The sequence below is a fragment of the Oryctolagus cuniculus genome, chromosome 17, assembly GCF_051225735.1.
Source record: "Oryctolagus cuniculus isolate XC-2025 breed Fujian yellow rabbit chromosome 17, ASM5122573v1, whole genome shotgun sequence".
Classification (NCBI taxonomy): Eukaryota; Metazoa; Chordata; class Mammalia; order Lagomorpha; family Leporidae; genus Oryctolagus; species Oryctolagus cuniculus.
Window position 1 is genome coordinate 62,988,965 of NC_142883.1, and position 26,960 is coordinate 63,015,924.

At 62.4% G+C, this 26,960-nt stretch overlaps 1 protein-coding gene across 1 annotated transcript in view; it reads right to left on the reverse strand.

The window, feature by feature from the left end:
• Positions 1-2,824: 2,824 nt before the first annotated feature.
• MYO15A (myosin XVA) overlaps positions 2,825-26,960 on the reverse strand; it is a 46,819-nt gene continuing 22,683 nt past the window's right edge. Inside the window, exons 29-65 of the mRNA XM_070060056.2 lie at positions 26,527-26,762; positions 25,779-25,960; positions 25,440-25,512; positions 25,115-25,306; positions 24,531-24,697; positions 24,315-24,409; positions 23,627-23,750; positions 23,416-23,483; positions 23,258-23,335; positions 22,945-23,128; positions 22,706-22,838; positions 22,377-22,482; positions 22,183-22,255; positions 21,732-21,853; positions 21,487-21,546; positions 21,027-21,102; positions 20,815-20,930; positions 20,604-20,722; positions 20,148-20,289; positions 19,640-19,751; positions 19,483-19,557; positions 19,000-19,178; positions 18,492-18,607; positions 18,277-18,349; positions 18,015-18,087; positions 17,579-17,652; positions 17,084-17,166; positions 16,031-16,161; positions 14,901-14,995; positions 14,677-14,754; positions 12,488-12,584; positions 10,702-10,862; positions 9,694-9,827; positions 8,620-8,753; positions 8,389-8,522; positions 7,340-7,480; positions 2,825-3,808 (exon numbers count right to left, since the gene is read on the reverse strand). Of these exons, the coding sequence (XP_069916157.1) occupies positions 3,707-3,808; positions 7,340-7,480; positions 8,389-8,522; positions 8,620-8,753; positions 9,694-9,827; positions 10,702-10,862; positions 12,488-12,584; positions 14,677-14,754; positions 14,901-14,995; positions 16,031-16,161; positions 17,084-17,166; positions 17,579-17,652; positions 18,015-18,087; positions 18,277-18,349; positions 18,492-18,607; positions 19,000-19,178; positions 19,483-19,557; positions 19,640-19,751; positions 20,148-20,289; positions 20,604-20,722; positions 20,815-20,930; positions 21,027-21,102; positions 21,487-21,546; positions 21,732-21,853; positions 22,183-22,255; positions 22,377-22,482; positions 22,706-22,838; positions 22,945-23,128; positions 23,258-23,335; positions 23,416-23,483; positions 23,627-23,750; positions 24,315-24,409; positions 24,531-24,697; positions 25,115-25,306; positions 25,440-25,512; positions 25,779-25,960; positions 26,527-26,762 (4,338 nt within the window). The 3' untranslated portion in view covers positions 2,825-3,706. The remainder of the gene's footprint in view (positions 3,809-7,339; positions 7,481-8,388; positions 8,523-8,619; positions 8,754-9,693; positions 9,828-10,701; positions 10,863-12,487; positions 12,585-14,676; positions 14,755-14,900; positions 14,996-16,030; positions 16,162-17,083; positions 17,167-17,578; positions 17,653-18,014; positions 18,088-18,276; positions 18,350-18,491; positions 18,608-18,999; positions 19,179-19,482; positions 19,558-19,639; positions 19,752-20,147; positions 20,290-20,603; positions 20,723-20,814; positions 20,931-21,026; positions 21,103-21,486; positions 21,547-21,731; positions 21,854-22,182; positions 22,256-22,376; positions 22,483-22,705; positions 22,839-22,944; positions 23,129-23,257; positions 23,336-23,415; positions 23,484-23,626; positions 23,751-24,314; positions 24,410-24,530; positions 24,698-25,114; positions 25,307-25,439; positions 25,513-25,778; positions 25,961-26,526; positions 26,763-26,960) is intronic.

Genomic DNA, 26,960 nt, shown 5'->3' on the forward strand with positions numbered 1-26,960 from the left:
TCTACCTCTCTGGGCCCTATGTACAGTGGTGGTAATAGCACTCACCTCACTGGGCGTGTTTTGAGTATGCAATTGATTTTTTTTTTTTTTTATGTACAGAGCCGGGCACACTGTAAGAAGTTGAATAAAATGAGCTTTTACACAAATGTACGTCTAGAGGCAAGCGTTGTGGTCCAGTGGGTTAAGCCACTGCTTGGGACGCCTGTATCCTACATCGAATGCTTGGGATCAAGTCCCACCTCCGCTTCCAAGCCAGCTTCCTGCTAACGTGCACCTGGGAGGCAGCAGATGGTGGCTTTGGCTTAGTACTTGGGTTCCCGTCACATCCTGGGAGACCCGGATGGAGTTCTTGGCTCGTGGCGTCAGCCTGGCCCAGCCTTGCCCCAGCTGTTGGGAGCGTTTGCAGAGTAAACAAGCAAATGGAAGTTCTCTTTCTCTCTGCCTTTCAAATAAATAAAAATAAACTTAAATATATATACTGGGGCCAGTGTTGTGGTACAACAGGTTAAGCCACCACTTGTCACTGGCATCCTGCATCAGAACATGAGTTCAAGTCCCAGCCGCTCTGCCTCGGGGCCAGCCTCCTCACGTGCCTGGTAGGCAGCGGATGAATTTGAGCCCCTGCCACTGTGGGGGAGACCCAGATGGAGCTCCTGGCTCCTGGCCCAGCCCTGGGTGGTGTGGCCGTTTGAGGAGTGAACCAGCCGATGGAAGATGTCTCTACCTGTCACTCTGCCTTTCCAATACATAAATACGCTGGGGGGCGGGGGGCGGGGAGGGCAGTGTGGCTCAGCGGGTTAAGTCCTGCATCTCATAGGAGCTCCGGCTATTAACCCAGCTGCTCCCACTTCCTAACCAGCTCCCTGCTAATGCACCTGGGAAGGCAGTGGAGGAGGGCCCCAGTGCTTGGGCACCTACTATCTACACAGGAGACCCGGATGGAGTCCCAGGCTCCTGGCTACAGCATGGCCCAGCCCTGGCCATTGCAGCCATCTGGGGAGCGAACCAGCAGAGGGAGATCCCTCTCCCAGTTTTTTTGTTTTGTTTTTGTTTTAAGATGTACTTATTGGCCAGCGCCGTGGCTCACTAGGCTAATCCTTCGCCTGCGGCACTGGTACTCCGGGTTCTAGTCCTGGTCGGGGTGCTGGATTCTGTCCCAGTTGCTCCTCTTCCAGGCCAGCTCTCTGCTGTGGCCAGGGAGTGCAGTGGAGGATGGCCCAAGTGCTTGGGTCCTGCACCCCATGGGAGACCAGGAGAAGCACCTGGCTCCTGCCTTCTGATCAGCACGGTGCGCCAGCCGCAGCAGCCATTGGAGGGTGAACCAACAGTAAAGGAAGACCTTTCTCTCTCTCTCACTGTCCACTCTGGCTGTCAAAAAAAATTTTTTTACTTATTTATTTGAAAGGCAGAGTTACAGAAAGAAGGAAAGACACAAATTTCTATCTACAGTTCACTCCACAAACGGCCTCAACAGCTGGAGCTGGGCAGGCCGAAGCCAGGAGCTTCTTCTTGGTCTCCCTGTGGGTGCAGGGGCCCAAGAACTTGGGCCATCTTCTGCTGCTTTCCCAGGCACACTAGCAGGGAGTTGGATCGGAAGTGGAGCAGCTGGGACTTGAACCGGCACCCACAGGGGATGCCGGTGATGCCGGCGCTACAGGCCATAGCCTTACCCACTAAGCCACAGAGCCAGCCCCACACAAGAGGTTCTTACAGGGGTTAAATGCCTGGGTGAGAAAATAAATCCTTTCTCAGATGCCAGGACTTCTGCAGTTACATCCCTACCTACCCAACCCGCCACTACCAAACCACAGCTCCTCCAACGCAAAGTCCTAAGGCACCAGCCCTTTTCCATCAACATTTGTTTCTTCAAAACTATTTATGTATTTGAAAGGCAGAGTTGGGGCTGGTGCTGTGGTATAGTCGGCTAAGCCTCTGCCTGCAGCGCCGGCATCCCATACGGGGGCTGGTTCATATCCCGGCTGCTCCTCTTCCAATCCAGCTCTCTGCTGTGGCCTGGGAAAGCAGTGGAAGATGCCCCAAGTCCTTGGGCCCCTGCACCCATGTGGGAGACCTGGAGGAAGCTCCTGGCTCCTGGCTTCGGATTGGTCCAGCTGCAGCTATTATGGCCATTTGGGGGGTGAACCGGTGGATAGAAGACCTCTCTCTCTCTCTGCCTCTCAAATAAATAAAATCTTTAAAAGGGGGGGGCAGAGTTACAGTGATGGAGAGATCTTCCACCCATTGGTTCACTCCCAAATGGATGCATTGGCCAGAGCTGGGTCTCCCACATGGGTAGCAGGGGCCCAAGGACTCCGGCCATCTGCTACTTTCCCGGGCCATTAGCAGGAATCAGGATTGGAAGTGGGGCAGCCTGGACTCTGCTGCACAACGCTGGCTCCCTGAATTCCCTCTTGAAGTGAAATCAAGAACCTGGGTACCGTACCAGGTCCAGCGTTGTGACAGTAGGTGAAGCCACTGCCTGTGATGCAGGCATCCCATATGGGCACAGGTTCAAGACCCAGCTGCTCCACTTCTGATCCAGCTCCCTGCTAACGGGCCTGGGAAAGTGGCCGAGGACGGCTCAAGTGCTTGGGCCCCTGCACCCACGAGGGAGACCTGGAAGAAGCTCCTGGCCCAGCCCCAGCCAATGCTGCCATGTGGGGAGTGAACCAGCAGATGGAAAATCCTTTCTCTCCCTCTCTCCTTCTCTCTCTGTAAATCAGCCTTTCAAATTAATCTTGGGGAAAAAAAAAAAAAGAACCTGTGTACCACCTAACTGGCACCAAGGGGACAAGGGGATACAACAGGAAACAGTTTTCTCTATTTGGAATGTTTATTCCCTGCCCCCCCATCTATCCCTAGGAAACTCCTACTCATCCATCAAAACCCAACCCTGAAGTCCCATTCTCTAGGAAACACTCTTTCCCAGACTTCTGCCCCGACAACTGAAGATAGCCCTCTTTCTCCCACGACACTGCTGTGAGACGGGGCCAGCCAGCTGCTGGGGACACCCAAGAAATGTGGAATGGGGAGACAGGGTTCTGCAGAGGGTGGCGTAAGGGCAGGTGCTTCTACCAGAAGCTCCGCCCACAGGGAGGCAGGGGCTCTACTGTGCCTCCAGCTCCGGCCTCCCCCCTAGCTGCTTGCAGGAGGAAATGGCTGTGATGCCGGCATCCCATATGGGCACAGGTTCGAGACCCGGCTGCTCCACTTCTGACCCAGCTCCCTGCTAACGGGCATACCTTTTATTTGCATAGAAATGACCGAGGGGCAGGATCCAGGCTGAGAGGCAGAACAAGGGGGGAGGGGGGTGGGCACCTGAGAAAGATGGACCGGGGGATGGGGAACAGCCTTGAACGTCAGACCCAGAGGAAACCAAACGCAGAGTTCACCCAGTCTAGGCCTGCTGTGCCCCAGTTGGGAGTCAGGACAGCATCTGTGGTGGGCACACGGCAGGGGGCCGCGGGCCGGGGTGCGGCTCTGCTGCCCCCGGGCCAGCCCCTGGAAGTCCCTCTTATGGCTGACCCAAGTCTGCCTTCCACCCCAACTTGGAATCGTGGCTTCTGGGGGACACTGGTTGCATCTCCTGCCTCCTCTTGCTCTCCAAGGCTCCGGCCCCTCACAGGGGTTCGCTAGAGGCCGGGGACTTCCCCTGTGGCCACACAGCCAGGCCTGGGGGCAGCTGCAGGGCCAGGGAGGGGCGGGGTCAGAGCAGCGTGATCTCACTGGGAGGCAGCGTGAGCCTCTTCTCGCGGGCGCTGAGCAGGCTCTCCACGTGCACGGCCACCACGCGACACAGCTCCAGCCCCTGCGGATGACACAGCCAGACTCTACGTCCATCCCACGGGTGAGAGGCGGAGCCCACCATCTGCAGAACGGAGCCCCGGGGGGCGGGGTGGGGCAGGCAGGGTAGGACGGGAGCTCACACAAGCTCTGCTGTGTGACCCCAGCCTGGTTGCTTGCCCTCTCTGAGCCTGCACGGCCTTAGTTTACCAGGGCCTGTCTCAGGGTGATAGTGAGGTTTCAGACTCTGCTGCACACAAATCCAATTTAAAACATCGGTCATCTGGGGCCGCCACTTGGGACACCTGGCATCCCATATCCCAGTGCTGGTTTGAGTCCTGGTATCCCTGCTGCCAATCCAGCTCTCTGCTAATGCACCTGGGGAGGCAGCAGAAAATGGCCCAAGTCCTTGGGCCCCTGCACCCCTGTGGGAGACCCAGAGGAAGCTCCTGGCTCCTGGCTTTGGCCTGGCCCAGCCCCGACTATTGCAGCCATTTGGCGAGTGAACCAGTGGATGGAAGATCTCTCCCTCTCTCATTCTCTCTCTCTCTCTCTCTCTCTCTGTCACTTTGCCTTTTAAGTAGGTGAAAAAAAAAATTCTACAAAACATCAGTCTGATCGATAAATGGTAGCAGTCGCTAATGCTGTGTTGCCATGGTTACCACCTGGCGAGCCCAGACAGGCACACACACACACACACACACACACAGTCTAAAACGGGCAGTGACCCAGCTTCAAGGTTCCCAACTAGAACGGGGGAGGAGGGGAGGGAAGGAAGTGGGGAATTGTGGGAAGCTGATCTGCGAGTGTAGGGCTCAGACCAAAGGCAGGGTGGAAGGCCCTGGATTTCCTAGGGCCAACAGAAGCTGCTGCGAGAGAGAGCGAGAGCGAGAGAGACAGCATAAAGTGACGGCAGCAGCGCTGGCTGAGCGCTGACCCCGTGCCAAGTCTTGTCCCGGAAGCTGTAAAAGTCTTGCCCTTTCGATTCCTGCAATGCCCCTCAGAGGCATGTGCTGTTGTCACCCATTCCACAGATTTCAAAACTGAGGCCCAAGGCCACACCCTGAGGTGCTCTTTGCCAAGGTGAGCAGTGCCCGCCCCCGCCCTGGGTGCCACCTCGGCTGAACACATCAGGATGCGTGAGACGGGGGGGAGTCCTTCCCTCTGCCACACGCCACTGCGATTTGGGCCTCACTGGGGTTGCTGGCCCGTCTGACAGGTGTGGAAGCAGGCTCCGTGAGAAGTAGGAATGCGTCGAGACCTCGCACACAGCCTGTCAGAGGAGGCAGGGCAGGGACCCAGGTCTGCGGGCTGTCACGCCACTGCACTGGGCTCCCGGATAGCTCAGGGCCCCCGCGCACCTTCCCGCCGCCAGTCATGGTTACCGGGGGGAGGGGGAGATTAACAGCCAAGGCTTGGGGGTCTGTGAGGGCCAGGGCCGAGCAGGTCTCGGTCACTGCAGTATCTCCGAAGCCAGTACAGGGCCGAATGAGTGAATGATCCTCACACATTCGTAGCCAGAGACAGAGGAGGCAGCAGAAGAGGGAGGGGGCAGGGGTGAGAGATTGGGGTTAGGGCTGCAGGGAAGCAGAAAACTCAGAAAGGCCTTCATCCACTCATCCATCCACTCACTCATGAATCCATCCATCCACCCACCCAACCACCCATCTGTCCACCCGTCCGTCCGTCCGTCCATCCACACACAGCCATCCACCCATCCATCCACCTATCCATGCGCCCATCCTTCCACCTCCTCATCCATCCATCCATCCATGAATCCATTCATCACTCATCCACTCATCCATAGACCCACCCACCAATCGATCCATCCATCCACCCGGCCACTCACCCATCCATTAATCCATCCACCTATCCACACGCCCACTCATCCATCTGTCTACCCACTCATCCATCTGTCTGCCCATGAATCCATTCATCACTCATCCACTCATCCATAGACCCCTTTGCCCATACACAGAAGTGTGCACTGAGGGGCAGACGCTGTGGCACGCAGGTGAAGCCTGCCTCCGCATCCCATATCAAAGTGCCTGGTTCAAGTCTCAGCCATCCCATGCTTCCTGCTAACGTGCCATAGAGGCAGCAGATGATGATGGTCCAAGTCCTTGGGCTCCCGCCGCCCACGTGGAAGGCCTGGATGGAGTTCCTGGCTCCTGGCTTCAGCCTGACCCAGTCCCAGCTGTTTTGGCCACTGGGGAATGAACCGGAGGATGGAAGATCTTTCTGTCTTGCCCTTTGTCATCTTTCCTTTCAAATAAATAAATCTTAAAAAAAAAAAAACACCCGAGGATTGTCATTGAGCCTGTCCTGTGTGCTGTGGGAGCTGACATTCTGGTGGGGGCGGCTATCCGGGAGCAGGGCCGGGGTCTCCTGGAGAGAGATGACATCTACGCTGAAACCCCACAAGGGAGCGAGGAAGCCCTGTAATGAGTTGGGGAAGTGTTCCAGGGAGCAGGCACGGCGAGTGCAAAGGGCCTGGGGCAGGCAGGCGAGGGAGCTGGAAGAGGCCAGGATGGCGGAGTGTGTGAGCAGAGGCCAGAGAGGGGAGAGAGGAGGGGACAAGGAAGGGCAGGGCTCCTAAATTGGAGGCTGAATGTCTGGGAGAGTTCTGTCGGCCTAGCCTCACGTGAGATGCCGAGAGCCTGGAATCCGGGGACAGGGCCAGAATGGACATAAAGGGGCTGTCGCAGCAGAGGTGGTTTCGAAAGCCTTGGGGCCCCACGTGTGCCCAAGGGGGAGAGGCCCAGACTTGGCACCGTTTACACCCGCCCAGGCCAGGAGGCACCAGGAAAGCAGTAGGAGCAAGGGGAGAGGAAAGAACACGAGGGCTCCATCGCTGGAGCAGAGAGGCCGTCCTGGGACTCGGGTGTGGGCCCAGAGCCCAGGGCGGCCAGGGGCCAAGGCAAGGTTCAGGGTGACCCGACTGGAGCAGACAGGGGCATGGTGAGAAGGGGCACCGTGGCCCAAGGGGCTCTGTTCTGTTCCTGCCCAGAGGCAAGGCTGGGGCCCGGGAGGCCCCTCTCTCTGGCCCTGGCCCTCAATGCCCTCTCTCTCTCTCTCTAGGAAGGTGACAGCTCTGGCTGCCCCACCTTCAAGGGGGCCGTGAGACAGGGACAGGAGCCCAAAAGTCACCCCTGCCTTATACAGAGTGGGGACGAGCAGGAGGCAGCCCGGGGCAGGAGGGCTCTGGTGTCTGTCTGTCACGTGGGAAGCCTACTTTCCCTACCCTCACTTCCAAGGCCCACAGTCCAGCTGCCAGGTGCACTTCCTCAAAGCCCCTGTGGCCCTGCCCTCTCTCCAACCTTCCGTGGCTCCCTAGTACCCTCGGGTTAGAATTCCAGGGGGCTCCGAGACCTCGCTCCCCAGGGTCCCGTCTGACTCCTCAGCTTTCCCGCAGTGTCACTGCCACGTCACGTCTGTGATCTGCTGTGCTGGACGGAGTGTTCCCCCGGGGAGCAGGGCCGGGCCCCGACCTGCTGTGGAGCCCGGCCCAGGGAACAGCCTGGCGCATGGACTGAGGGCGCGAGGGTGGGCTCACCTGCTCCAGCTGCAGCTGCATGGTGCGCTGGGCCGCCACGTCCCCCAGGGCGATCTCCACATAGGGGCAGCTGGAACTGGCTGTGGGCCGCTGCGTCCGTGTGGACTGGATCTCCTTCAGCGGGATCTTCACCATCAACTCCTGGGGACGGGGGTGGGGGGGGCAGAGGGGCCAGGCTGTGGGTGGGGAGAGACTCAGCCGCCCCACCCCTTCCCTGCACATCACGCCGGCAGCAGCGGGAGATGCTGGTTCGAGTACCAGTACCCCAGGGGTTGCCGTGGGGGGCACGCTGGGCACCGGACTGCCAGTCACCCACCGTGGGGACCTGGTGTGAACACTCCCTGCACTGCCCTGTCCCCTCCCTGCCTCACTTCTTCCTCCAAGGCTGTGCTTGCTGGAACCGCCCACAGCCCACGCAGTGGCCCTGCACTTGTCTCTGGCTCTGTCTCCTCCAGTCTGATCCGTATCCAGGGAGCTGGATCGGAAGTGGGACAGCCGGGTCTCGAACCCACTACGACACATCGCCAGCCCCCCCGATCCGGATCCTTCTGAGAAGAGATTGGGACACCCACGAGGGGGACACCCACAGGGAGGCCACTGCCCACAAGCCACGGAAGAAACCCTGACCAGTGGCCACCTGGATCGTGGATGTCCAACCTCCACAAAAGATAAACTCTGTGCAAGTCTATTCCACAGACACTCCAGCCTCCAGTCTACGGTCTTTGGTTATGGCGGCCCGAGCAAACTCATACCTGTTTGCATGGCTCATTTTCACCTGCACGGTAGCCCTGTGGGGCGGATGCTGTTGTCGTCCCTGCGGACGATCGCCCCAGGGTGCTGGGGGAGTCCCAAAGCTAAGGGTGGGATGGGCTCCTTAGCTCTGTCCAGAAATGCAAATCACCTACTTGGGAAAACCCATGGGAGCATGGGAGGAACTCACCCTAAGTGTGAAAGGTAGGTAACAGCAGTACAAGCCTGCTGAGCCCAAATCCATGGGGCACGCGCAGGTCGGGGACCAGCGAACAGAGGGCCAGGCTGGGGCCACTCACATGGGTCTCGGTGCTGAGGAAGTTGAGCCCGTTATGATTGACGGCCAGGATGCAGGGCGCGGGCACAGTGACGTTGCTGCAGCTCTGGACGAAGAAGAACGAGGAGCCGAACAAGGGGAAGGCACTGAGGAGGCCTGGGAGAGAGGTCACGGTCACTGTGGGGGGCCCTGGCGGGCAGGGGCTGTCTCTGGCTGCTCTCCCGCGGCCATCTCCCCCGGCCCCAGTCCTTACCCAGGAACTGGGCCCGGGCCTGGTGGGGGCTGAGCGCCTGCATCTGCGGCCGGTGCTGGCTGACCAGGTTGAGCCAGGCCGAGCCGGCCGTGGTGCGGTAGAGCTGGGCTGGGATGTATTCCTGGACCTCCCGCCTGCGAGCAGAGGGGAGGGGGCCCTGAGCGCCCGGTGTGCAGTCCTCACTGAGCACCTGTGGCCCCCAGAGACTAAATGCTGAGGATGCCATGGCAAGGGCGCTTCCAAAGCTCACTGGAAATGAATTAAAAGACAATGGGGCACAGCAGGGTAATGCCCTGGCCTGCGGTGCCAGCATCCCATATGGACGCCAGTTCAAGTCCCAGCTGCTCCACTTCCCATCCAGCTCTCTGCTATGGCCTGGGAAAGCAGTGGAAGATGGCCCAAGTCCTTGGACCCCTGCACCTGTGTGGGAGACCTGGAAGAAGCTCCTGGCTCCTGGCTTCGGATTGGTACAGCTTCAGCCATTGCGGCCAACTGGGGAGTGGACCAGCAGATGGAAGACCTCTCTCTCTCTGTGTAACTCTGAGTTTTAAATAAATAAATAAATCTTAGAAAAGAGAGAGAGAGAGGGAGACTGATTTCCATCTGCTGGTCCACTCCCCAAATGGCTACAACAGCCAGGGGCTGCACCGGGCTGAAGCCAGGAGTCAGGAACTCCATTCGGGTCTCCCACATGAGAGACAGGACCCCAGGAAGCCTTCGCGGGAAGTTGGATTGGGAGCGGAGTAGACGGGATTTGAACTGGCACTCTGATACGGCGTGTGGACAGGCAACCCTTGGAAGCGTTTTATCACTGAATTTGCTGTCAGCTATCAACACCAACCAGCAGCAACCTGTCACAGGAGGCAGGGAGTGGGGGAGGGAGGGAGAAGCCAACTCCCATAGGGAGTCGAAGACCTCAGTCCCAAGGCCAGGGTAGCCGGTGCACAGACAGCCCGGCTGGTGCAAGGGGAGAGCCCCGGGGGCCTGGGGAGGGCCAGCTGCAGGGAGGAGGGGTGAGGAGAGAGCTCCAGGGTGCCTGCCAGCCCTGGCTGAGCCAGGCAGAAGGGTGCTCACACACTGGGCAGGTAGAAGCGGTCCTGGGCGCGGTGCTGCAGAGCGGCCAGCTTAGACACCTGCTGCAGCTGCTGCTCGCTGGGCCTGCTGGCTGGCACGCTGCTGAAGAGGCCTTTCAGATAGTCCGGCAGGACCTGGGAGCGGGGAGGTAGGGGAGGTAGGTGACCCGTGCACCTGCGGGGGTCTGCGGTTGGCACGCTTCCAGCACCACCTGCTTCCCCGGGGTGGGAAAGCCCCTCGCTCTCCTGCGTCTGGGGGCGGGGTTCGATGACAGAGGCATGGGCGGGCTGTGGTCCTGAAAGCCACCAGGGAGTCCCCACAGCCATCTGGTGGGAGATGGGCTGGGGCAGGCACAGTACCAGCAAGGCAGCGTGCCCGTGTTACTCAAAATGCAGCCTGCTCCGGGGTCCCAGTGGGGAGTGGGGTTGGGGGGCTTGCTTGAAAACAGACTGCACCCCCCACCCCGACTCTGAACCATCAGACTGCAGGGTGGGTGGGGCATGAGGACTTGGTATAGCCCGGACCACTCTGCACAGCGCCCCCATGTGGCTGCAAGAGCGAAGTGGCTTTCCCACCAGGTCCCCAAGAGTTGCGCGCTCTCTCTGTGCAGGGGCTCCCACAAACGCCAGGCCAGCAGGGGAGAACCCAGGCTTGGTAAACGCCACGATCCTTGTTTTAGAGGGTCGCCATGTCTCAAAGGGGGAACACCGCGCAGAGCCCTGCTCTGGCCCTGCAGTGAGGGATAGGCCAAGCATTCAGCAGAGGAAGAAATCAGAGAGGGTGTCACGGAAGAAGTACACCCCCTTGCTTGGGGGGGGGGGGCGGGCTGTGCAGACGGAGCGACGGCAGGTGCAAAGGCCCGGGGATCAGGTCGTGAGGGTGGCAATGCCTCCGTGTGCAGAGGAGACCAGGATGGGGGTCAGAAATGCTAGCGGGGTCTCACGCATGCTCTCACAAGCTTGGTAGCACCCAGGGGGCCCCAGGCCGGCAGGCGCCCACATCACTGACCTGGCTGTAATGCATCGTCACATACAGCTCGTTCTCGAACTTGAGTGGCTGATCCCAGAGCACGCGCCGGAACCAGAGCATGTAGCCGCCCTCCACCTGCTCCATCTCTGAGGCCACGTCCAAGATGTAGGCGCGGCGGCTGAGCGGGCACACGTGCTGGCCTGCACGGGGCGCGGGGAGGGGGGCGGGTGGGGGCGGTGAGGAGGGGCAGGACACACAAGCGGCACCCGCACAATGCGCATGTGCAGATCCCAGCCCCGCCCCCAGGCTGGCCACCTCCCGGCTTTGGGACAGAGCCTCCTTGTCCTAGAACCCTATGTCTTCACTCGAACAGACCTGCTCCCTGCCTGGATCTGTGGCCTGGGGTCTGTTCAGAGAGGGGCGGGGAACAAGTTCCCGGGTGCAGGTCACCGGGGTCGGTGGCGCTGGGGGAGAACTGAGGGCGGGGCAGCTCAGACGCTGCACCAGCGTTTCTGCCTCCCAGCCTGAGAGGCCCAGGCTCCTGCTGGGCTTCTGACCCCGCTCTGGGACCTGGTGGAGCCACTCTCTGCCCCCAAGGAGGCTGAGTGCCGGCCCCTCCAAGGGTGTCCACATCCGAACCCTGGGACTTGGGATTGTGCTGCCTTCGTGGGCCAGGGGGACTTGGGAGCTGTGATTGTGAAAGATCCTGCGGAGGGGAGATGTTCCTGGACCACCTTGGTGGGCCCAACCCTGCACACGGGGCCTAAGGAGAGGGAGGCGGAAGATTTCACGTGGGCAACCTGGCGCCAGACAGAGCAGCCCAGGAAATGCTCTCACTGTAGGACTGACTCTGCTCCTGGAAACTTGTTAGAACCGAGGCAGGAAACTAACACGGCCTCTCCTGGCCCTGGTGTCCCTGTCTGCAAGTGAGGAGGGCATCTCCACTTCGTGTGGTTGTCGGGATTAAGAGTTGCAGTGCGGTGGCGAGAAGGCTAAGCCTCCGATGCAGCACCGGCATCCCATATGGGCACCGGTTCAAGTCCCGGCTGTTGCACTTTCAATCTGGCTCCCTGCTAATGTGTCTGGGAAAGCAGCAGAGGAAGGTCCAAGTGCCTGGGTCCCTGCACCCACATGGGAGACCTGGAAGAAGCTCCTGGCTCCTGGCTTCAGATCAGCGCAGCCCCAGCTGTTGCGGTCAATTGGGGAGTGAACCAGCGGATGGAAGACCTCTCTCTCTCTCTGCCTCTCTCTCTGCCTCTCTCTCTCCCTCTCCCTCTCTCTCTGCCTCTCAATAAATAAATACATTTAAAAAAAGGGGGGTTTATGGGGGCTGGCACTGTGGTGTAGCAGGTAAAGCCACTGCCTGCGATGCTGAATGCCATATGAATGTGAGTTCAAGTCCTGGCTGCTTCACTTCCGATCCAGCTCCCTGCAAGGAGCAAGGGCTTGGGGACTGCTTGAGGAGCCCCCTGGGGTCCCAGCATCCCCCAAGAGAAAAGCCTTGTGGGGCCCTGGGAGGGGGCTCCCACGGCCACTATGAAAGTGTGCCCTTTCGGGCTCCCGGGGTACAGGGCTGGGACTGGAAACCATCCTGGATGTGAGCTTCTCGGGAGCAAGGCCTCCAGGGCACACGGGGTGGGGGGGCCCGTCCGCCATGAGCCCCCATCCGGCAGGGGGGACACATGCAAGCTGAGGCAGACAGGCTGAGCGCACACAGAGGTCCTTCCGTGTAGGGGTCGGGGGGCTTCCTGGAGGAGGTGGTACCCGAAGGGAGCCTGGAACGGGGAAGGAGCCCACCTACTAAGTCCGGTGGGGGGGCCCTCACCTCGATTGGTGACCACGAAGATCACGTACTCGGCGGCAGCCTCGGGCCGTGTCAGCGCCATCTCCGCACAGATCTCCTCTACCACGTCCAGGGCCACCTGCGGCGAGGCAGGGCAGGTGACGCCGCGCCCGCCCGCTGGGCCTGCCCTCTGCCCTCCCAGCCCCACCCAGCCAGGCCTCCGGAGGCCACGTGCAGCTTTCCTGGCCTCAGCAGCCTCTGAGGATGGGCCTGGAGCAGGGAGAACACAGGTGTGGAGTTTGGAGGCTGAGGCCCGCTCGGCCGCTGTCCCTTGTTTGTGTGACCCTGGGCTGCCTCTCTGAGACACGGACTTGTCCCCCATACCTGAGGATTGCCGGGCCTAGGACCCCAGCAGACAGCAAAACCCTCACATGCCCAAGTGCCCTTTATAAAATGGCATAGCTGGGGTTGGTGCTGTGGTGTAGCGGGTAAAGCCGCCACCTGCAGTGCCAGCATCCCATATGGGCACCAGTTCAAGTCCCAGTTGCTCCTCTTCCAGTCCAGCTCTCTGCTGTGGCCTGGGAAAGCAGTGGAAGATGGCCCAAGTCCTTGGACCCCTGCACCTGCATGGGAGACCTGGAAGAAGCTCCTGGGTCCTGGCTTTGGATTGGCGCAGCTCCGGCTGTTGTGGCCAATTGGGGAGTGAATCAGTGGATGAAAGACATCTCTCTCTCTCTCTCTCTCTCTCTCTCTCTCTGCCTCTCCTCTCTCTTTGTGTAACTCTGACTTTCAAATAAATAAATAAATCTTTAAAAAAAAGGGCATAGTATGACTCCCACAATCCTCCTGGATACATCAATATTTATTTATTTTTAGATATTTTATATTTTATATATTTTTATATCTTTTAAAAGATCATTTGAATAATGAAGTTATTACTGAGTTAGAGATATCTTCCATCTTCTGGCTCACCCTTCAATGTTGGCAATGGGTAGGGTTGGGCCAGGCCAAAGTCAGGAGTGTGGAAGTCTCCCAAGTCTTGGGCCATCCTCTGCTGCTCTCCCAGGCACATCAGCAGGGAGCTGGACCAGAAGTGGAGCAGCCGGGACTCGAACCGAGCGCCCATATGGGATGCTGGCACTGCAGGCCACAGCTTAACCCACTGTAGCACAGTGTTGACTGCATTTTTTTTTTTTTAAATAATTTTGTTGACAGGTAGAGTTAGACAGTGAGAGAGAGACAGAGAGAAAGGTCTTCCTTCCGTTGGTTCACCCCCCCCCCTCCAAGTGGCTGCTACGGCGGCATGCTGCGCCGATCCAAAACCAGGAGCCAGATGCTTCCTCCTGGTCTCCCATGGGGTGCAGGGCCCAAGCACTTGGGCCATCCTCCACTGCCTTCCCAGGCCACAGCAGAGAGCTGGCCTGGAAGAAGAGCAACTGGGACGGAATCTGGCGTCCCAACCAGGACTAGAACCCGGTGTGCCGGCGCCGCAGGTGCAGGATTAGCCTAGTGAGCCGCGGCGCCGGCTATGACTCCATTTTTTTTTAAAAAAATAGATTTATTTAGTTGAAAGAGTTACAGAGAGAGGGGGAGAGACAGAGAGAGGTCTTCCATCCCCAGGTTCACTCCTCAGAGGGCCAGAATGGCCAGGGCTTTGCTGGGCTAAAGCCAGGAGCTTCATTCAGGCCTCCCACGTGGGTGCAGGGGCCCAAGGACTTGGGCCATCCTCCACTGCTTTCCCAGGCCACAGCAGAGAGCTGGATCGGAAGTGGAGAACCCGGGACTCAAACCGGCAGCCATACAGTGACTTGACCTGCTGTGCCACAATGCCTGCCCCTATACTTTATCTCTTAAAAATATTTATTTGTTTATGAAAAGGGCAGAACAACAGACAGAGAAACAGAAGAGAGAAAGAGAGGGCGGGGCGAGAGATCTTCCACCTGCTGGGTCACTCTCCAAATGACAGGAACAGCCAGGGCTGTTGGGTCAAGTTGAAAGTTGGGAGCCTGGAACTCCAGCCAAGTCTCCCACACGGGTGGCAGGGACCCAGGTACTCAGCCAGCACTTGCTGTCTGGGGTGACCAGTAGCAGGAAGCTGGATGGGAGGCTACTTCCTGCTACGGGTCCGGAACCAGGGCTCTAACATGGAATGTGGGGGGTGGGAGTGGGGGCTGTGGGAGAGCTCAGCAGCCCTGGGGGTCTCAGCCCACGCCCCCCCCCCCCCCACTCACCGTGCACGTTTTGATCTTGAGATGGCGTTCAAGGCCTCCGGGAAGAAGAAAGAGCTGCCTCTTGGAACTGCGGCCTGCCTGGGGTGGGGGTGGGGGGGACAGACCAGAGGCTGGGAACTGGCGTCTGGCCCAGGGCTCACCTAGCAGGGCTGGCCACGTGTGCACCCCCAGCCGAGGGCTCCGGCTCAGGACCCAGACCCCCACCGGCCCCCGCCACAGCTCACCAGCATGGCCTTGAGCTCCATGCTACTGGGCAGCTCCAGGCGGCCGCCGAAACGCAGTGTCTTCTGCAGGTTCTGCTCGCACGCTTTGGCGATCCCTGCGGAGGCAGAGGGTCAAGGCCTCCCCGGAGGGAGGCGGCAGGGGTCAGGGTGGGGGTCGGGGCAGGGGAGGGGGAGAGGCTCCTCTTGCCCCCAGCCACGAGCCCACCAACTCGTCTCCCGGCCCCGTGGGGCAGGCATTCGCTCCTATCTGCTAGTGGAGGAACCTGAGTTTGTGGAGAAGGGGGCCGTGACTCGTCCAAGGCCCAGAATCACGTCCCTTTGTGGCTCAAACCCTTGTGCGCCACCGCCGGGCCTGGAAATAGCTATCTCCTTAAGGGGCTGATTGGGGAGCTGGCTCTGGGGCTGGGGGGGGGGGGGCTACAGCCACACCCCTCCCCTCCCCTCCCCTCCCCACCCTGGAGTCATTGCTGCACCCAGGGCTCCTCTGGGTGAAACAGACCCTGCACCTGCTGGGGACAGAGGTCAACAGCGCCACTGGAGCACCGAGGGCTGCCTGCGCCCTCGGGGTGCCTTTCCCCAGAGGGCCACTGGGGGCGCTGCTTCCCCGACTCGGAGGCAGCGAAGGCAGCATCCCAACTCCGCCCCGTGAGAGCAGGTGCCTGGGCTTCATTCTCAGGGGTCCCTGTGCAACCAAGGCTGAGGAGAAGCCCCTTCTTCCTTTCTCCTGGGGGCCCACGCAAGATCCTGGCTCAGCCCCAGCAGCCAGGGAAGCAAGACCTCACCCTGGGGAACCCCGTGTCCACGGCAGGACTCAGCACCCCAGCCCACTCCCCTCCACCGGTCCCATGCGCCACACACGCTCACCTCCAGGCCTTGGCTCCTGCCACTCAGCCAGTCCACCTGCAAACCCCTACCCCGTGCTCACTACCTAAGGCGATGCCTCCTCTGGGAAGCCCTCCCTGACCACCCCCACTATGAGACCGGAGAAGCCATGGCGCCGATCCCTTCGGGACGGGATCAGTATTGGTGAACACCGCCTAGCACCCGGGAAGGGTATCTGGGTGTCCCTGCCCAGTCCCCGTGCGTGGGGGAGGCACACGGCCCTGGGGCCCCACTGGGCAGCCTCTCACCCTGGAAGGGCAGGCCCGGGGTCCGGCTCACGGCTTGGAGGAAGCGAGTGAGGTAGGGCTGGAGCACCTCGGAGCAGCTGTAGTAGGCGGCCACAATGTAGAGCAGCCTCCAGCCTCGCTGACAACTGTCCCTGCAGAACACACAGGTGACCTGCAGAGGGCGCCCTTACCTGCCCGCGAACAGCAGGACGGGGGGACCCCAAAGCCACACAGAAAGTCCTGTCCAGGGGTGGGGCACAGGGGAGGAGGGGACGAGGCCCTGGAGGGGGGGGTCTCTCTGGGCAAAGGGCCGTGCAGAGAGGCAGGGGTGGGGAGGGCCTGGGGACAGGAGGCTGGACTGACCGTCGCGCCGGCACACACACCGTGTGAACCTGACTCAGGGATCCACACCTCCGTTGTCTGGGGATGGCTCCTGGGCCCCCTCGGGAAACCACCCGCCTGGCTCTAGATCCCTGTGCTCTGGAGGTGGGCACGGGGGTCAGGGCTGGCCAATCGGAAGGCCGCAGCCCCCTGGGCATGGTGACCGGCTTGGGGATGGGCGTGTGATGGGGGCTGGTCAGAGGCCAGCCCCTCGCTGGCGATGCTGACCAGTCTGGGGACAGGCACGTGGCCTGGATCTAACTGCCCGGCTCTCTACCCTCCTGCCATCATGGCCGGTTCACAGGTGCTACCAACTCGGCCAATACACCTGGACTGGGGATTTTTTTTCCCATTGTCTCACGGTCCCTGGGATCACTGAGGTGGGGAACGTCTCCCCAGAGCTGGCACCTGTCAATCTGTGGGACAGACTGCTTGGGAATGAACTCAACACCGCGGAAAGCAAGGCCAGGAGACGGGGGATGACACCTGGATCCAGCTGTGCCTGAAGCCGTAAGCGGCACATTCTCTTTCTGCTTAAGCCAGTTTGAGCTGGATTCCCGTCGCTTGGCATGGAGAATCAGGGTTCCCATATCCCCACTGCCATCTCACGGGAAAGGGCAGCTCCGAGGCCAGCGTGTCCGTGTCCCTAACCCAGCAGTTCCCAAGGCGTGGGCGTGGGCGTGGGTAACTCACTGCTTGGAGCTGGTGTTGTCCGTGAGCTGCTTCAGGACCTGGCAGTAGCACTCGTCCCGCATGACCTCGTGGTCCTCGCACAGCTGGAGGGAGGGAAGGCCAGGTCACGGCCGGGCCCCAGAGCAGGCGTGCTGCGAGCAGGGGCCGTGGGCCTGGGAGGGGGTGTGTGTGCGTGTGTGTGTGTGCATGTGTGTATGTGTACATGTGTGCGTGTGTCTGTGCTAGTACGCGCACATGGATGTGTATGTGTGCACATGTGTGAATATGTATGCACACGTGAGCACACGTGTGTGCACGCATGCATTTGTGTGTGCATGTGTGTGCGTATGTGTGCATGTGCATGTGAGCAGGTGTATGTGTGCATGTGTGTATCTGTGGTCTCTGTGCATGTGTGTACATGCACTGTGCACTGTGTGCATGCACATGTGCACACATGTGTGCATGCATTTGTGTGTGTACATGTGTGTGTGTGTATGTGCTCATGTGTGCGCTCACCTTCAGGAGGGTGCACAGCACGTCCAGCTCGCTCTGGCCCTTCAGGGGAGCGTCCCCCATGAACCTCATCACAGCTGTGGAAAGAGCGTCCCAGGGCTAAGCCCCCCCGGGGGGGGGGCTGTGCTCACGCACAGCTGGGGGCTTCTGTTCTCTTCAAGGTGCCCCATGGCTGAGTCGGGGTAGGGGAAGGGAGGGATCTGAGGACCAGTGGCGGAGTGGTGGCAGGCAGGGGCCACAGGGCACCGGATCACACGAGATCACACAGGATCACAGGCCACCAGATCCTGGGGGATCACGCAGCACTGGGTCACACAAGATCACACGGGATCACGGGGCACCAGATCAAGTGAGTCGCAGACTACCAGATCACACGGGCTCACAGGGCCCCCGGTCACGGGGGATCACAGGGGATCACGGGGCAGCCCCATGCCCACACCTAGGAACATGTCCGTGGCCATCTTGTTGAGGCTGCCGTCACTGAGTTCGATGAGGGACTCCTGCAGCGGCGTCTGCGAGAGGGGCGCGTGTCAGAGCGGGAGAGGCCCCCAGGTGCCCCGGGGCGGGTTGGGGCAGTGACGCTGCCCCAGGGAGAACCCCAAGCCCCTCCAGGTGCCTCGAGGACCAGCGGGGAGAAGGGGCTGGGAGGACCTTGCACCACCACTCTACAGATGGAGAAACTGAGGCCGTGGCCTGGACACCTTGGTGAAGCAAAGCATGTCCTCCCAGGTTCTGGAGTCACGGGCCTCCTTGGACTTCAGCCGCAGGCCGTCCCTGCAACAGGAGGCGGGTGCCCCTGACCGGCACGCCCAGGGCCTTGGGCCCCTCCTCGCCGAGGTGGCCCTGTTCCTGGCCCACTTCACCCAGCCTGGTCTCCAGGGCCACCCAGCCACCTCAGGGTGGCGCCGCTACTCACGGGGGCTTCTTCTGGGGGTCTCGGAAATACTTCTGGGCAAATTCCAGCATCGCGGACTGTGGGAGCGCCAGCGCCTCCTCCCCGAGGTCAGCAGAGCGGGCCCTCACCGGGGGGCCCTGCAGGAGAGGAGAAGCTAAGAAAGTCCGGTCGGGCCACACCCCGCCTTGGTCTCATCCTGGCCAACTCACTCGCCCATAGCACCTGCTCCAGCCCCGCCCCCACCACTGCTAGGATAACCCCGCCCCTTGCCCCCGCTTGGCCACGCCCCCAGCTGCCCAGTCCCTGCCCGGGATCAGCTCTCCCAACTGCCCTGCACCTGTCGGTGGCGGCCGACCTCAGCCTCTCTCCCGGTGGTCACCGGGCCACACCTCTGGTCCCATGTGTGGCTCGTCCTACCTGGTTTGCCCTGTTCCAGGACTGGCCGCGTCCCGAAGTCCGGGGATCCCTGCTCGCAGGCAGGCGACCCCGCCTCACCCCTGCCCCTGGCGCGCACCCCTGCGGGTCTCACCTCTCTCCGGCGGCCCACCTCCTGCGCAGCCACGGTGGAGGCCACGGCAGCTGCCACAGCGGCGGCGCGGCCCCGACCCGGCTCGGCTGGCAGCTGTAGGAAGTCGGGGGCGGCGGCCGGCTGCACCAGCTCGGAAGGGAAGCGGCCCACGCGCCCGTGGACGGTCCCGAAGCGCCAGCCTACGGGGCGGACAAAGGGTACCTCGCTGACCCCTCCCTCGGGCTCTGAGAGGGAGGCCGTGGCTTGCAGCCCGTTTTGCAGATGAGAACACAGAGGCTTGGGGAGAGGAAGGGAGGAAGGGGTTCCATCCAGGTCACAGCTGCAGGTGGAGCAAAAAGCACTGTTTCCGGTCCCCGCAGGGACCTTGGGCGACCTGGCCACGTCAGACCTCTCTGGAGCTCCGAGAAACCCTGACGGTGCACCCGCAGCTGGGGTACATGACTCGCGGATGGATCCTGGGATTCCAGGTTTGGGGGTACCCACCGAAGTCGGGGCCTCTGCGTCTCAACTCCTCCAGGTACACCACCTTTTTCCGAACCACACAGCCGGCGCTGTAGCCTGGGCGTCAGGCTGAGGTCAGCACCCTCCAGGGAGGCCCTGGCCCGGTGCCCCCCACGCCCCGGCCCCGGGGGGCACCCACCCGCCCGCGGCGGCTCCAGGGGCTGCAGGTGGATGATGTCCCCCTTGTGGAAGGCCAGCAGGGCTGGGTCCTCAGGCAGGAAGTTCCTCACAGCAACCACGTAGTCGGAGTCCTGGGCCAGCCGGGGCAGGGAGAGGGCTGCAGCCCCCTGGGGCCCTCCTCCCAGCCCCCACTCAGCAGGGCGCGGCGCACTCCCCAGGTGAGACAGGGAACAGCATTCCGAGAAGGGACAGCCTTGCCAAGAGCTGCAAGGCCTGAGTCCCTTGGCCAAGACTGGGGGGGGGGGGCACCCACCCAAGTGCGGGGCCCCCGGGGGCTGCTGGAGTGGGAGTGGGAGTGGGAGACACAAGGGGCGGGCGGTGTGGTTGCCCCAGGGGGTGCTGGGCCAGCCAGGGTTTCATGAGGAGCAGGGGAAGAGGGGGCCCGGGTATGCAGGCGGCTGGCACACATCCTGGGTGGCAGAGCCCCGGGGCTGCAGGCAGTGGGGCAGCTGAGGGTGGACCCTGACCTTTTTCAACTCCAGAATGAAGTCGTCCACCAGGGTTTTCACCTGGTGGGCTCGGGCTGAGAAGAGGATGACCTTTTCGCTGGCCAAGTTGAACTCCAGCATGTTTGGGGACGGCACAGTGACAAACAGGATATCGGCGAAGCTGCAGCGGGGGTGGGTGGGTGGGGGCGGGGTAGGTGGCATGAGGGCTGGAGCCCTCACGGGACCCCAGGGACTTCCTGGGGTCCCAGCCTCTTGGGTTTTGCCCAGTGGCAGCTATACCAGTGCGCAAAGCTCCCTCCCTGTCCTTGGGATTTCTGGCAGGGCGAGGGAGGCCGAGGAGGAGCCAGGAACCTGGGCCTCAGTTTCCACAGCTCCAAAATGGGCTTGATTCAAAGGGCCGTGGCGCAGAGCCTGACGCACCCCAGGGGCTCGGTGAGAAATGCCAGCGCCCTGCTGTCACCCGCTGCCAGCCACCTGTATGCACGTAGGACCCGCAGCTGTGCACTGGTCTCCGGGTTGCCCTTGACCATCCGCAGGAGTTTGATGCCCGTGTGGGACACAGCCAGGATCTGCACGCCCGTGCCCACGCTGCCCTAGGGAGGCGAGGAAGGGGCCCGTGAGGGCTGTCTGGTCTCCTCCCAGGATGCCCACGGCAGGCAGGTGGGGGCAGGCCGGGGGCTCGCACCGTGGCCGGAAAGAGGCGGGAGAAGTAGACCTCCCAGCTGTCCCTGGCGGTGTTGACCACCGCCCGCTTCACGCTCTCCGTCGCCAGGGGTCGCTGTGTGTCCAGCTGGTTTTGGGCTAAGGGAAGCCAGATTGGCTCAGGATGCTGCCCCCTCTCCTTGCCAGCCCATCTCCTGGGGACACAGGGACTCCCGGCCCCTCCCGCCGCAATACCAAACAGGGCCTTCATCCTGAACCGCTCATCCTGGGAGATGCGCAGGCAGCCGTCCGAGAGCGTGTCGTGTAGGATCTGCGGGCAGGGGTGTGAGGCGGGCACCCAGGCTGCACCGCCCCAGCCTGATGAGGGGGTGCCAGCTGCCTGTCGGCCGGGTCCCCTCCCTTCCACAATCCGGGCTGTCCCATGTCCCAGCCAGCCCTGAGTTTCCTATGCTACACAGCGGGGCTCGCATATGAGGTCCCAGCCCCAGCTGGCCAGCTCAGAAAAAAACCAGGCGGCTCTAATTATACGGGTCATGAGTTCTCTGAGCCTGCTGACCGGAGCAGGGGGCTCAGGAGAACAGCTTTGCCCGCCCTCCAAATCCCGGCATCCAGCAGCCGATTCTGCGGACGGTGTGTCCGTGTGCCCATTGCTCTGCTGAGCACACTGAGGCAGAAACAGAAGACGGGACCTTACCTGCCGGAACAGGAGGTCCAGCTGCACAGGGTGGCTGTAGCTGTCCTTGGGGTAGAACACCTACCAGGGAAAGGGCTTCCGTGGGTGCCGTGGCACTGCCGCTCACCTGCCTGCAAACCAGCCATGCCCCCTAAATACCACCCAGCTCCACACCAGCTCTAAGCCCCGTCTGACCTGTTCTCTCCTGGAGCCGACCCCCCAACTCCCTGATTCCTTCTGCCCAGGTCCAGCCCCTGGCCAGGTACCTCTTTTCTCAGGAAGATCCGCCAGGGGGCGTCCTGGTAGCCATAGAAGTTGGGGTTGGGGAGCCGGTGCAGCTGGGTCTGCACGGGTTCCTCTGGGGGCTCCAGGGCCCGGGAAGGCATCACTGGATAGAGCAGAGCACGGCCCAGGCATGAGGCTTCACCGCACAGAATGCGTGGAGACGTGTGTGTGTGTGTGTGTGTGTGTGGCTGGAGGGTGGCCGCCCAGCATGCGTGGAGACATGTATGTGTGTGTGTGTGTGTGTGTGGCTGGAGGGAGGCTGCCCAGCATGCGTGGAGACGTGTGTGTGTGTGTGTGTGTGTGTGTGGCTGGAGGGTGGCCGCCCAGCATGCATGGACATGTGTGTATGTGTGTGTGTGTGTGGCTGGAGGGAGGCCACCCAGCATGCCCTTGCCCGCTTGCCCCTCCCCGCGGTCTCCCGGCCTCCCTCACCTGGAGTAGCTGCCACGGATGACCTCGGGACGCTGCTCACTGGCTTGACCAGGGCCACGGCCTCTCTGGGCACCTGTCCCACCCCCAAAGAGAGTGTGCAGGGGGCAACAGGCAGGCTGCATGGAGGGGGTGGCGCAGGGCAGTGGCTCCGCCCTCCCTCCCCACCAGAGGTCCCCGGGGCACGGTACCCTCACCTGGGCGCCAGGTGCTGCGGCCAGGTGAGTCATCTGTCCCTTGAGGATCATCAGGGCCTCCTCGTGGGGGTCTGGGCGCTTCAGGAACATCTTCCCACTGCCCTTCCTGGCGGGCGAGAGGCCGCATCTCATCCCTTGCCACCTACCCCAACCACAGGGACCTTCCGCCCACCCCTGCCCCGTCGTTACAAAGGAGGGGGGTATCCTGAGGTCACACAGCACAGCCTGGACCATGGCAGTCTGGAGATCCCCCCCGCACCCCCGGCCCCGGTGGAGGAGGGGGGCGCGGTGGGCAGGTGCACCCGGGGTGGACACTGAGGCGAGCTGACCGGAGCGCCTCGGGCCGGCCGTCGCGGGGTGGCTGCTGGTACTGCCGGACTATGTGCCGGATCTGCTGCGTGGGCTGCGGGAAGTGTTCCGAGTTGAGCGTGGAGTGGCGCACCAAGTCCAGCGGGGGTGCTGCTGTGTGGGGGGAGGGGGCGGGGTCAGGGGGCGGGGCACAGTGCACCCCGGTCCTGCCGTGGGAGCTCTCCCCACACCCCTACCCCAGGCTGGCACAGGCACTCACTGACAGTGGGAGGAGCCCGGTCCTGAGCTAGGATCGGGGCAGCCACGGGCTTGGCGGTGGGGGCCCGGGGGGCTGTGGACAGCGGGGTGGGGGCCGAGGGCCTTGTGGGGGCGCGCAGGAGCACAGGTTTGGCTGGCGGCCCGGTGCCCGCTGACTTGGGCTGGGCCTCCGGTGCTAGGGGTTTCTGCGGAGAGCAGGGTGTTGGTAGGACCCCGGCCCCTCACCCGGTCCCACCTCCATCCAGGATGCGCCTTGGGGCTCCAGGGATCAGGGAGAACCCACGCAGCCCTCGCCCTGGGCGAGCCAGGCTCACCTCTAGGGGCAGGGGTCTCGGAGCGGGACTGAGGGGCTGCTGCTGGAGCGCCATGGCCTGCAGCGTCATCTCGCGGGCCTGGGGGCGGGGGCGGGGGCGGGGTGAGCAGGCTGGCCCCGCCCCTGGCCCCGCCCCCAGCACGCCCCCTGCCCGCTCACCAGCAGCATGGCCTGCTTGTGGATGAAAGCCTGCTGTAGCGCCAACGTGGAGGCGTCCAGACCTGGGACTGGGGCAGCCGGGGCGGGGGACACAGGTGGGCACGCGCGACACAGCGCGGGGTGGGGGAGCACAGGCCTCTCCCCAGCCCCGTGTGCTGGCGGCAGTGGCCCAAGCTCCGCCCACCCCAGCCACCCTGGGGGAGGCACTGACTTGGCTTTGGCTTTGGCTCTGGGGGTCTCATGGGGGTGTCTTCCGCGCTGCTGCTGCTGCCGCCTCCACCGGGCTGGCCGCCCCCTTTCATGCGGTACGCAATGGCTGTGGGCTTCTCCAAGTCCTGAGGACGGCAGGTGGCTTGAGCGACTGCCCCGATGCTCTGAGGCTCCAAGGCAACCGGCACCTGACACCAGCCGCTCGCTCTGTCCCCAGGAGGGGCGGGGGAGGACGGGTCCTGCTCCCCGGTGCCACGCCAAGAACCCGACCGCCCTGTCACAGGGGGGTACGCGGGGTTGTGCCCTGCTCCGGGCTGCACACCATGCTGGGGTCATGAAGAGACTCCAGGGAGAGCCAGGGCAAGGGGTCCGAGGGCCAGGGGCGGGGCAGGAGGGCAGGGGTCTCATGAGATCTGGGGTCCGAGGACCCAAGGACCAGGGTCACTCCCTCCCGTGGACACTGGCCCCAGGGGCTCGTCTGGATCCCTAGGCATGAACAAACTCACCCTAAGGGAGTTGGGCAAGGCACCGGTTAGCCCAGTCGGACACGGAGGCACAGTGCTGAGCCCTTGGCCTGGCTCTGACACTCCCATGTCACCCTGTGTGCACGTGTGTGTGTGTGTGTGTGTGTTGGTGCTGGAGGGGGGGGAGGGGGAGCACACAGTGCAAATGCCCCGCCCCATCCCTACCGCATCCCCGTAGGACAGCACCGGGTGGAAGAGGCTGTCCAGGTAGCAGTCCAGCCCCTTGGGGGGCACTGCAGGCTCTCCGAGGCTGGCTGAGTCTGGGGTGGGGGTGGGGCACAGAAAAGGCCAGTTTGTCCCCTCCTGCTCCTCTTCGAGCCCCACGCCCCTAGGCGCCCCCCCCCACACCATCACCAGGGACAGCAGCCACTGCTGGTTGACCTTGGCGGCTCGCTGCCCTGCTTTGGGCCTCGGTCTCCCCGTCTGTTCCCTCCTCGGGGTGGCTGCAGTACCCATCGGGGTCGGGCACACTGGGCATGTGCCCCCGGGGCTGGGGCTGGGGGCTGGGGGGCGTGTCCTCGTCTGAGTCCCAGCTGTTCCCAAACAACCTGCAGGCAAAGGGAACACAGAGCAGTGGACCACCCCCCACAGAAAGACCCCCCCACAATCCTCTTCTGTGCTCTGACTCCGGTAATTGATATCTGTGTCCCCTATCAGAGATCCGGGGTTCCAGTTCCAGCTCCACCACCTATTACAGCCCTAGGAGAGAGCAGGTGGCGGCCCGCATAGCTGGGCCCCTGCCGCCCACCGGGAGACCCTGATGGAGTCCAGGCTCTTGGCTTTGGCCTGGCTGTTGCAGGCATTTGGGGAGTGAACCAGCAGATGGAAGTCCTCCCTCTCTCCCTCTCTGTAACGCTATCTTCCAAATAAATAAACTAAATCTTATTAAAAAGAAAAAACTCAGCTTGTGGGAGGGGCTGGTGGCGAGCAGAGCCCTCTGCCTGGGGGAGGGGGGAGCCACCTACACTCTCGGGCCTCCCCTGCTGGCCACAGGCCCTTCTGCAGCCACAATGAAATAGGACTTCTGTCGCGGGAAGTCCCTGGGCAGCTCCAGGTCCGACACGAGGTCCAGCACGTAGTCGTGGCCGGCCAGCTCCGCCCACTGGACTCCATGCTTCAGGGCCACGGTCCAGCCGCGCCACCCATCCGCCAGCCCCCTGGGGACAGCACGCAGAGGAGAGGAGCGATCAGGCAGTGCCCCGGGGAGACCCTGGCGTGCCAGCCCGACCCCAGACACGGCCCCTCCTCCCAAACACAGCATGTGCTGGGCAGGGCGTCCCGGGAGCAAACCTGTGTCTCAGGATGTCTCCAGCCACCTCTTCCCCGGTGCTCCAGGAATGCACCGGGCAGGAGAACTGGTCCCCTGGGGCGGGAGCAGGGGCACAGCTCAGGCTGTGGCATCTGCAGCCTGATCTGCCTCTGCCTCCCCGGCCTGCCTCCTCCACGCAGCCTCCCCACTTCTCACCCTAGACCCTGCAGCCTTGCTGCCCCGGCTCTCCGTGCCTCGTCCCAGGTCCAACACCCATGCACACCCGCCCCCGAGCAGACGCCTCCCCCAGCTCCAGAGCCCGCCAAGCCTTGCTGTCTCCTCTGGAGAGCAGGGGGCAGCGGAGGGGATTGGCAGCTCACCGTTGAAACAGCTCACGTCCAGGGCCATGCTGGCCTTCTCCTGGGTCACTGTCCACTCGAGCAGGGTTGGGGGGAAGGTGCGGGCAGCCCCCGAGCCCTGCTGCTGGGCACGGCCCATGGCTTGCATGAGGCGGTGCTGACACACAGCCTGGAAGCCGTTCCGCCCGTGATCGGACACAAACCTGGTGGGTGCGAGTCGGAGCCTACGTGAGGGGGCCCAGAACAGCCCAGAGCTCGAAGGTAAAGGCAGGAGGGCCTCAAGCTACTTTGGAAGGGTCCCAGGCTAGCCCAGAGTTCTGAAGCTAGCCAAAAAAAAAAGAGACTTCAGCCTAATCCAGAGTACCGTGCCTAATTTTTCAGGGGGTGGGAAGAAACAGGTCCAGAGAGGGGCAGTGACTTTCCCCGGGCCACACAGCAGGCAAGGGTCAGAGTCTACCTGGGCTCTTTTTCTTGCCCAGCCCCCTCCTCACCCCTGCATAGAGACACCACTGCTGCTACTGCTGTCTGTGAGCCCACCTCCCGTGTGTGTCCACCCTTCCTCCTCACAACAGCTGTGCAGGGAAGGAAACGGAGGCCCAGAGAGGGTGGGTAACTTGCCTAAGGTCACACAGCATGGACACGTCACCTCCTGCCTCCCTCTGGACTTGGAATTCCTCCATCCAGTCTGCCCTCCCCCCTTCTTTCTGGCTCTGAGCCCAGCGGGCAGCTCTGGCCTGCCCCCCCCCCCGCCCCCAGATTCCACACTCACTTGAGGAGGGACTTGTCCAGGCGGGAGGAAGGCGCGAAGCCGCCGAGACAGAGCGCCAGCAGCAGCCAGCCGCGCTCGGCATTGTGGGCGTTGGGGTTGCGCCACACCTGGTTAGCCAGCTGCGCCAGGATCTCATCCCGCAGCGCGGGCGCCGCCAGCCCCTTCTGCACCACGTAGTTCCCCAGCAGGTGCTCCTGGGCTCCGCGCAGCTGGGGGTCGCCCATGAACCGCAGCACCTGGGCCACACACGCTGTGCCAGGGCACCGCCCCCACGCCACCCCACCCCACCCCCGGGCCCCACTCGCACCCCTCTTACATGGCCACACTCCCCCCGCCCTTGGGTCACCAGGTCACTGCCATAGTCCACGCCCAGCAGCCACGGGGAAAGTCATACCCCACGACACGCGTGCCCCAGGCAGCCTGGCCCCCTCCCC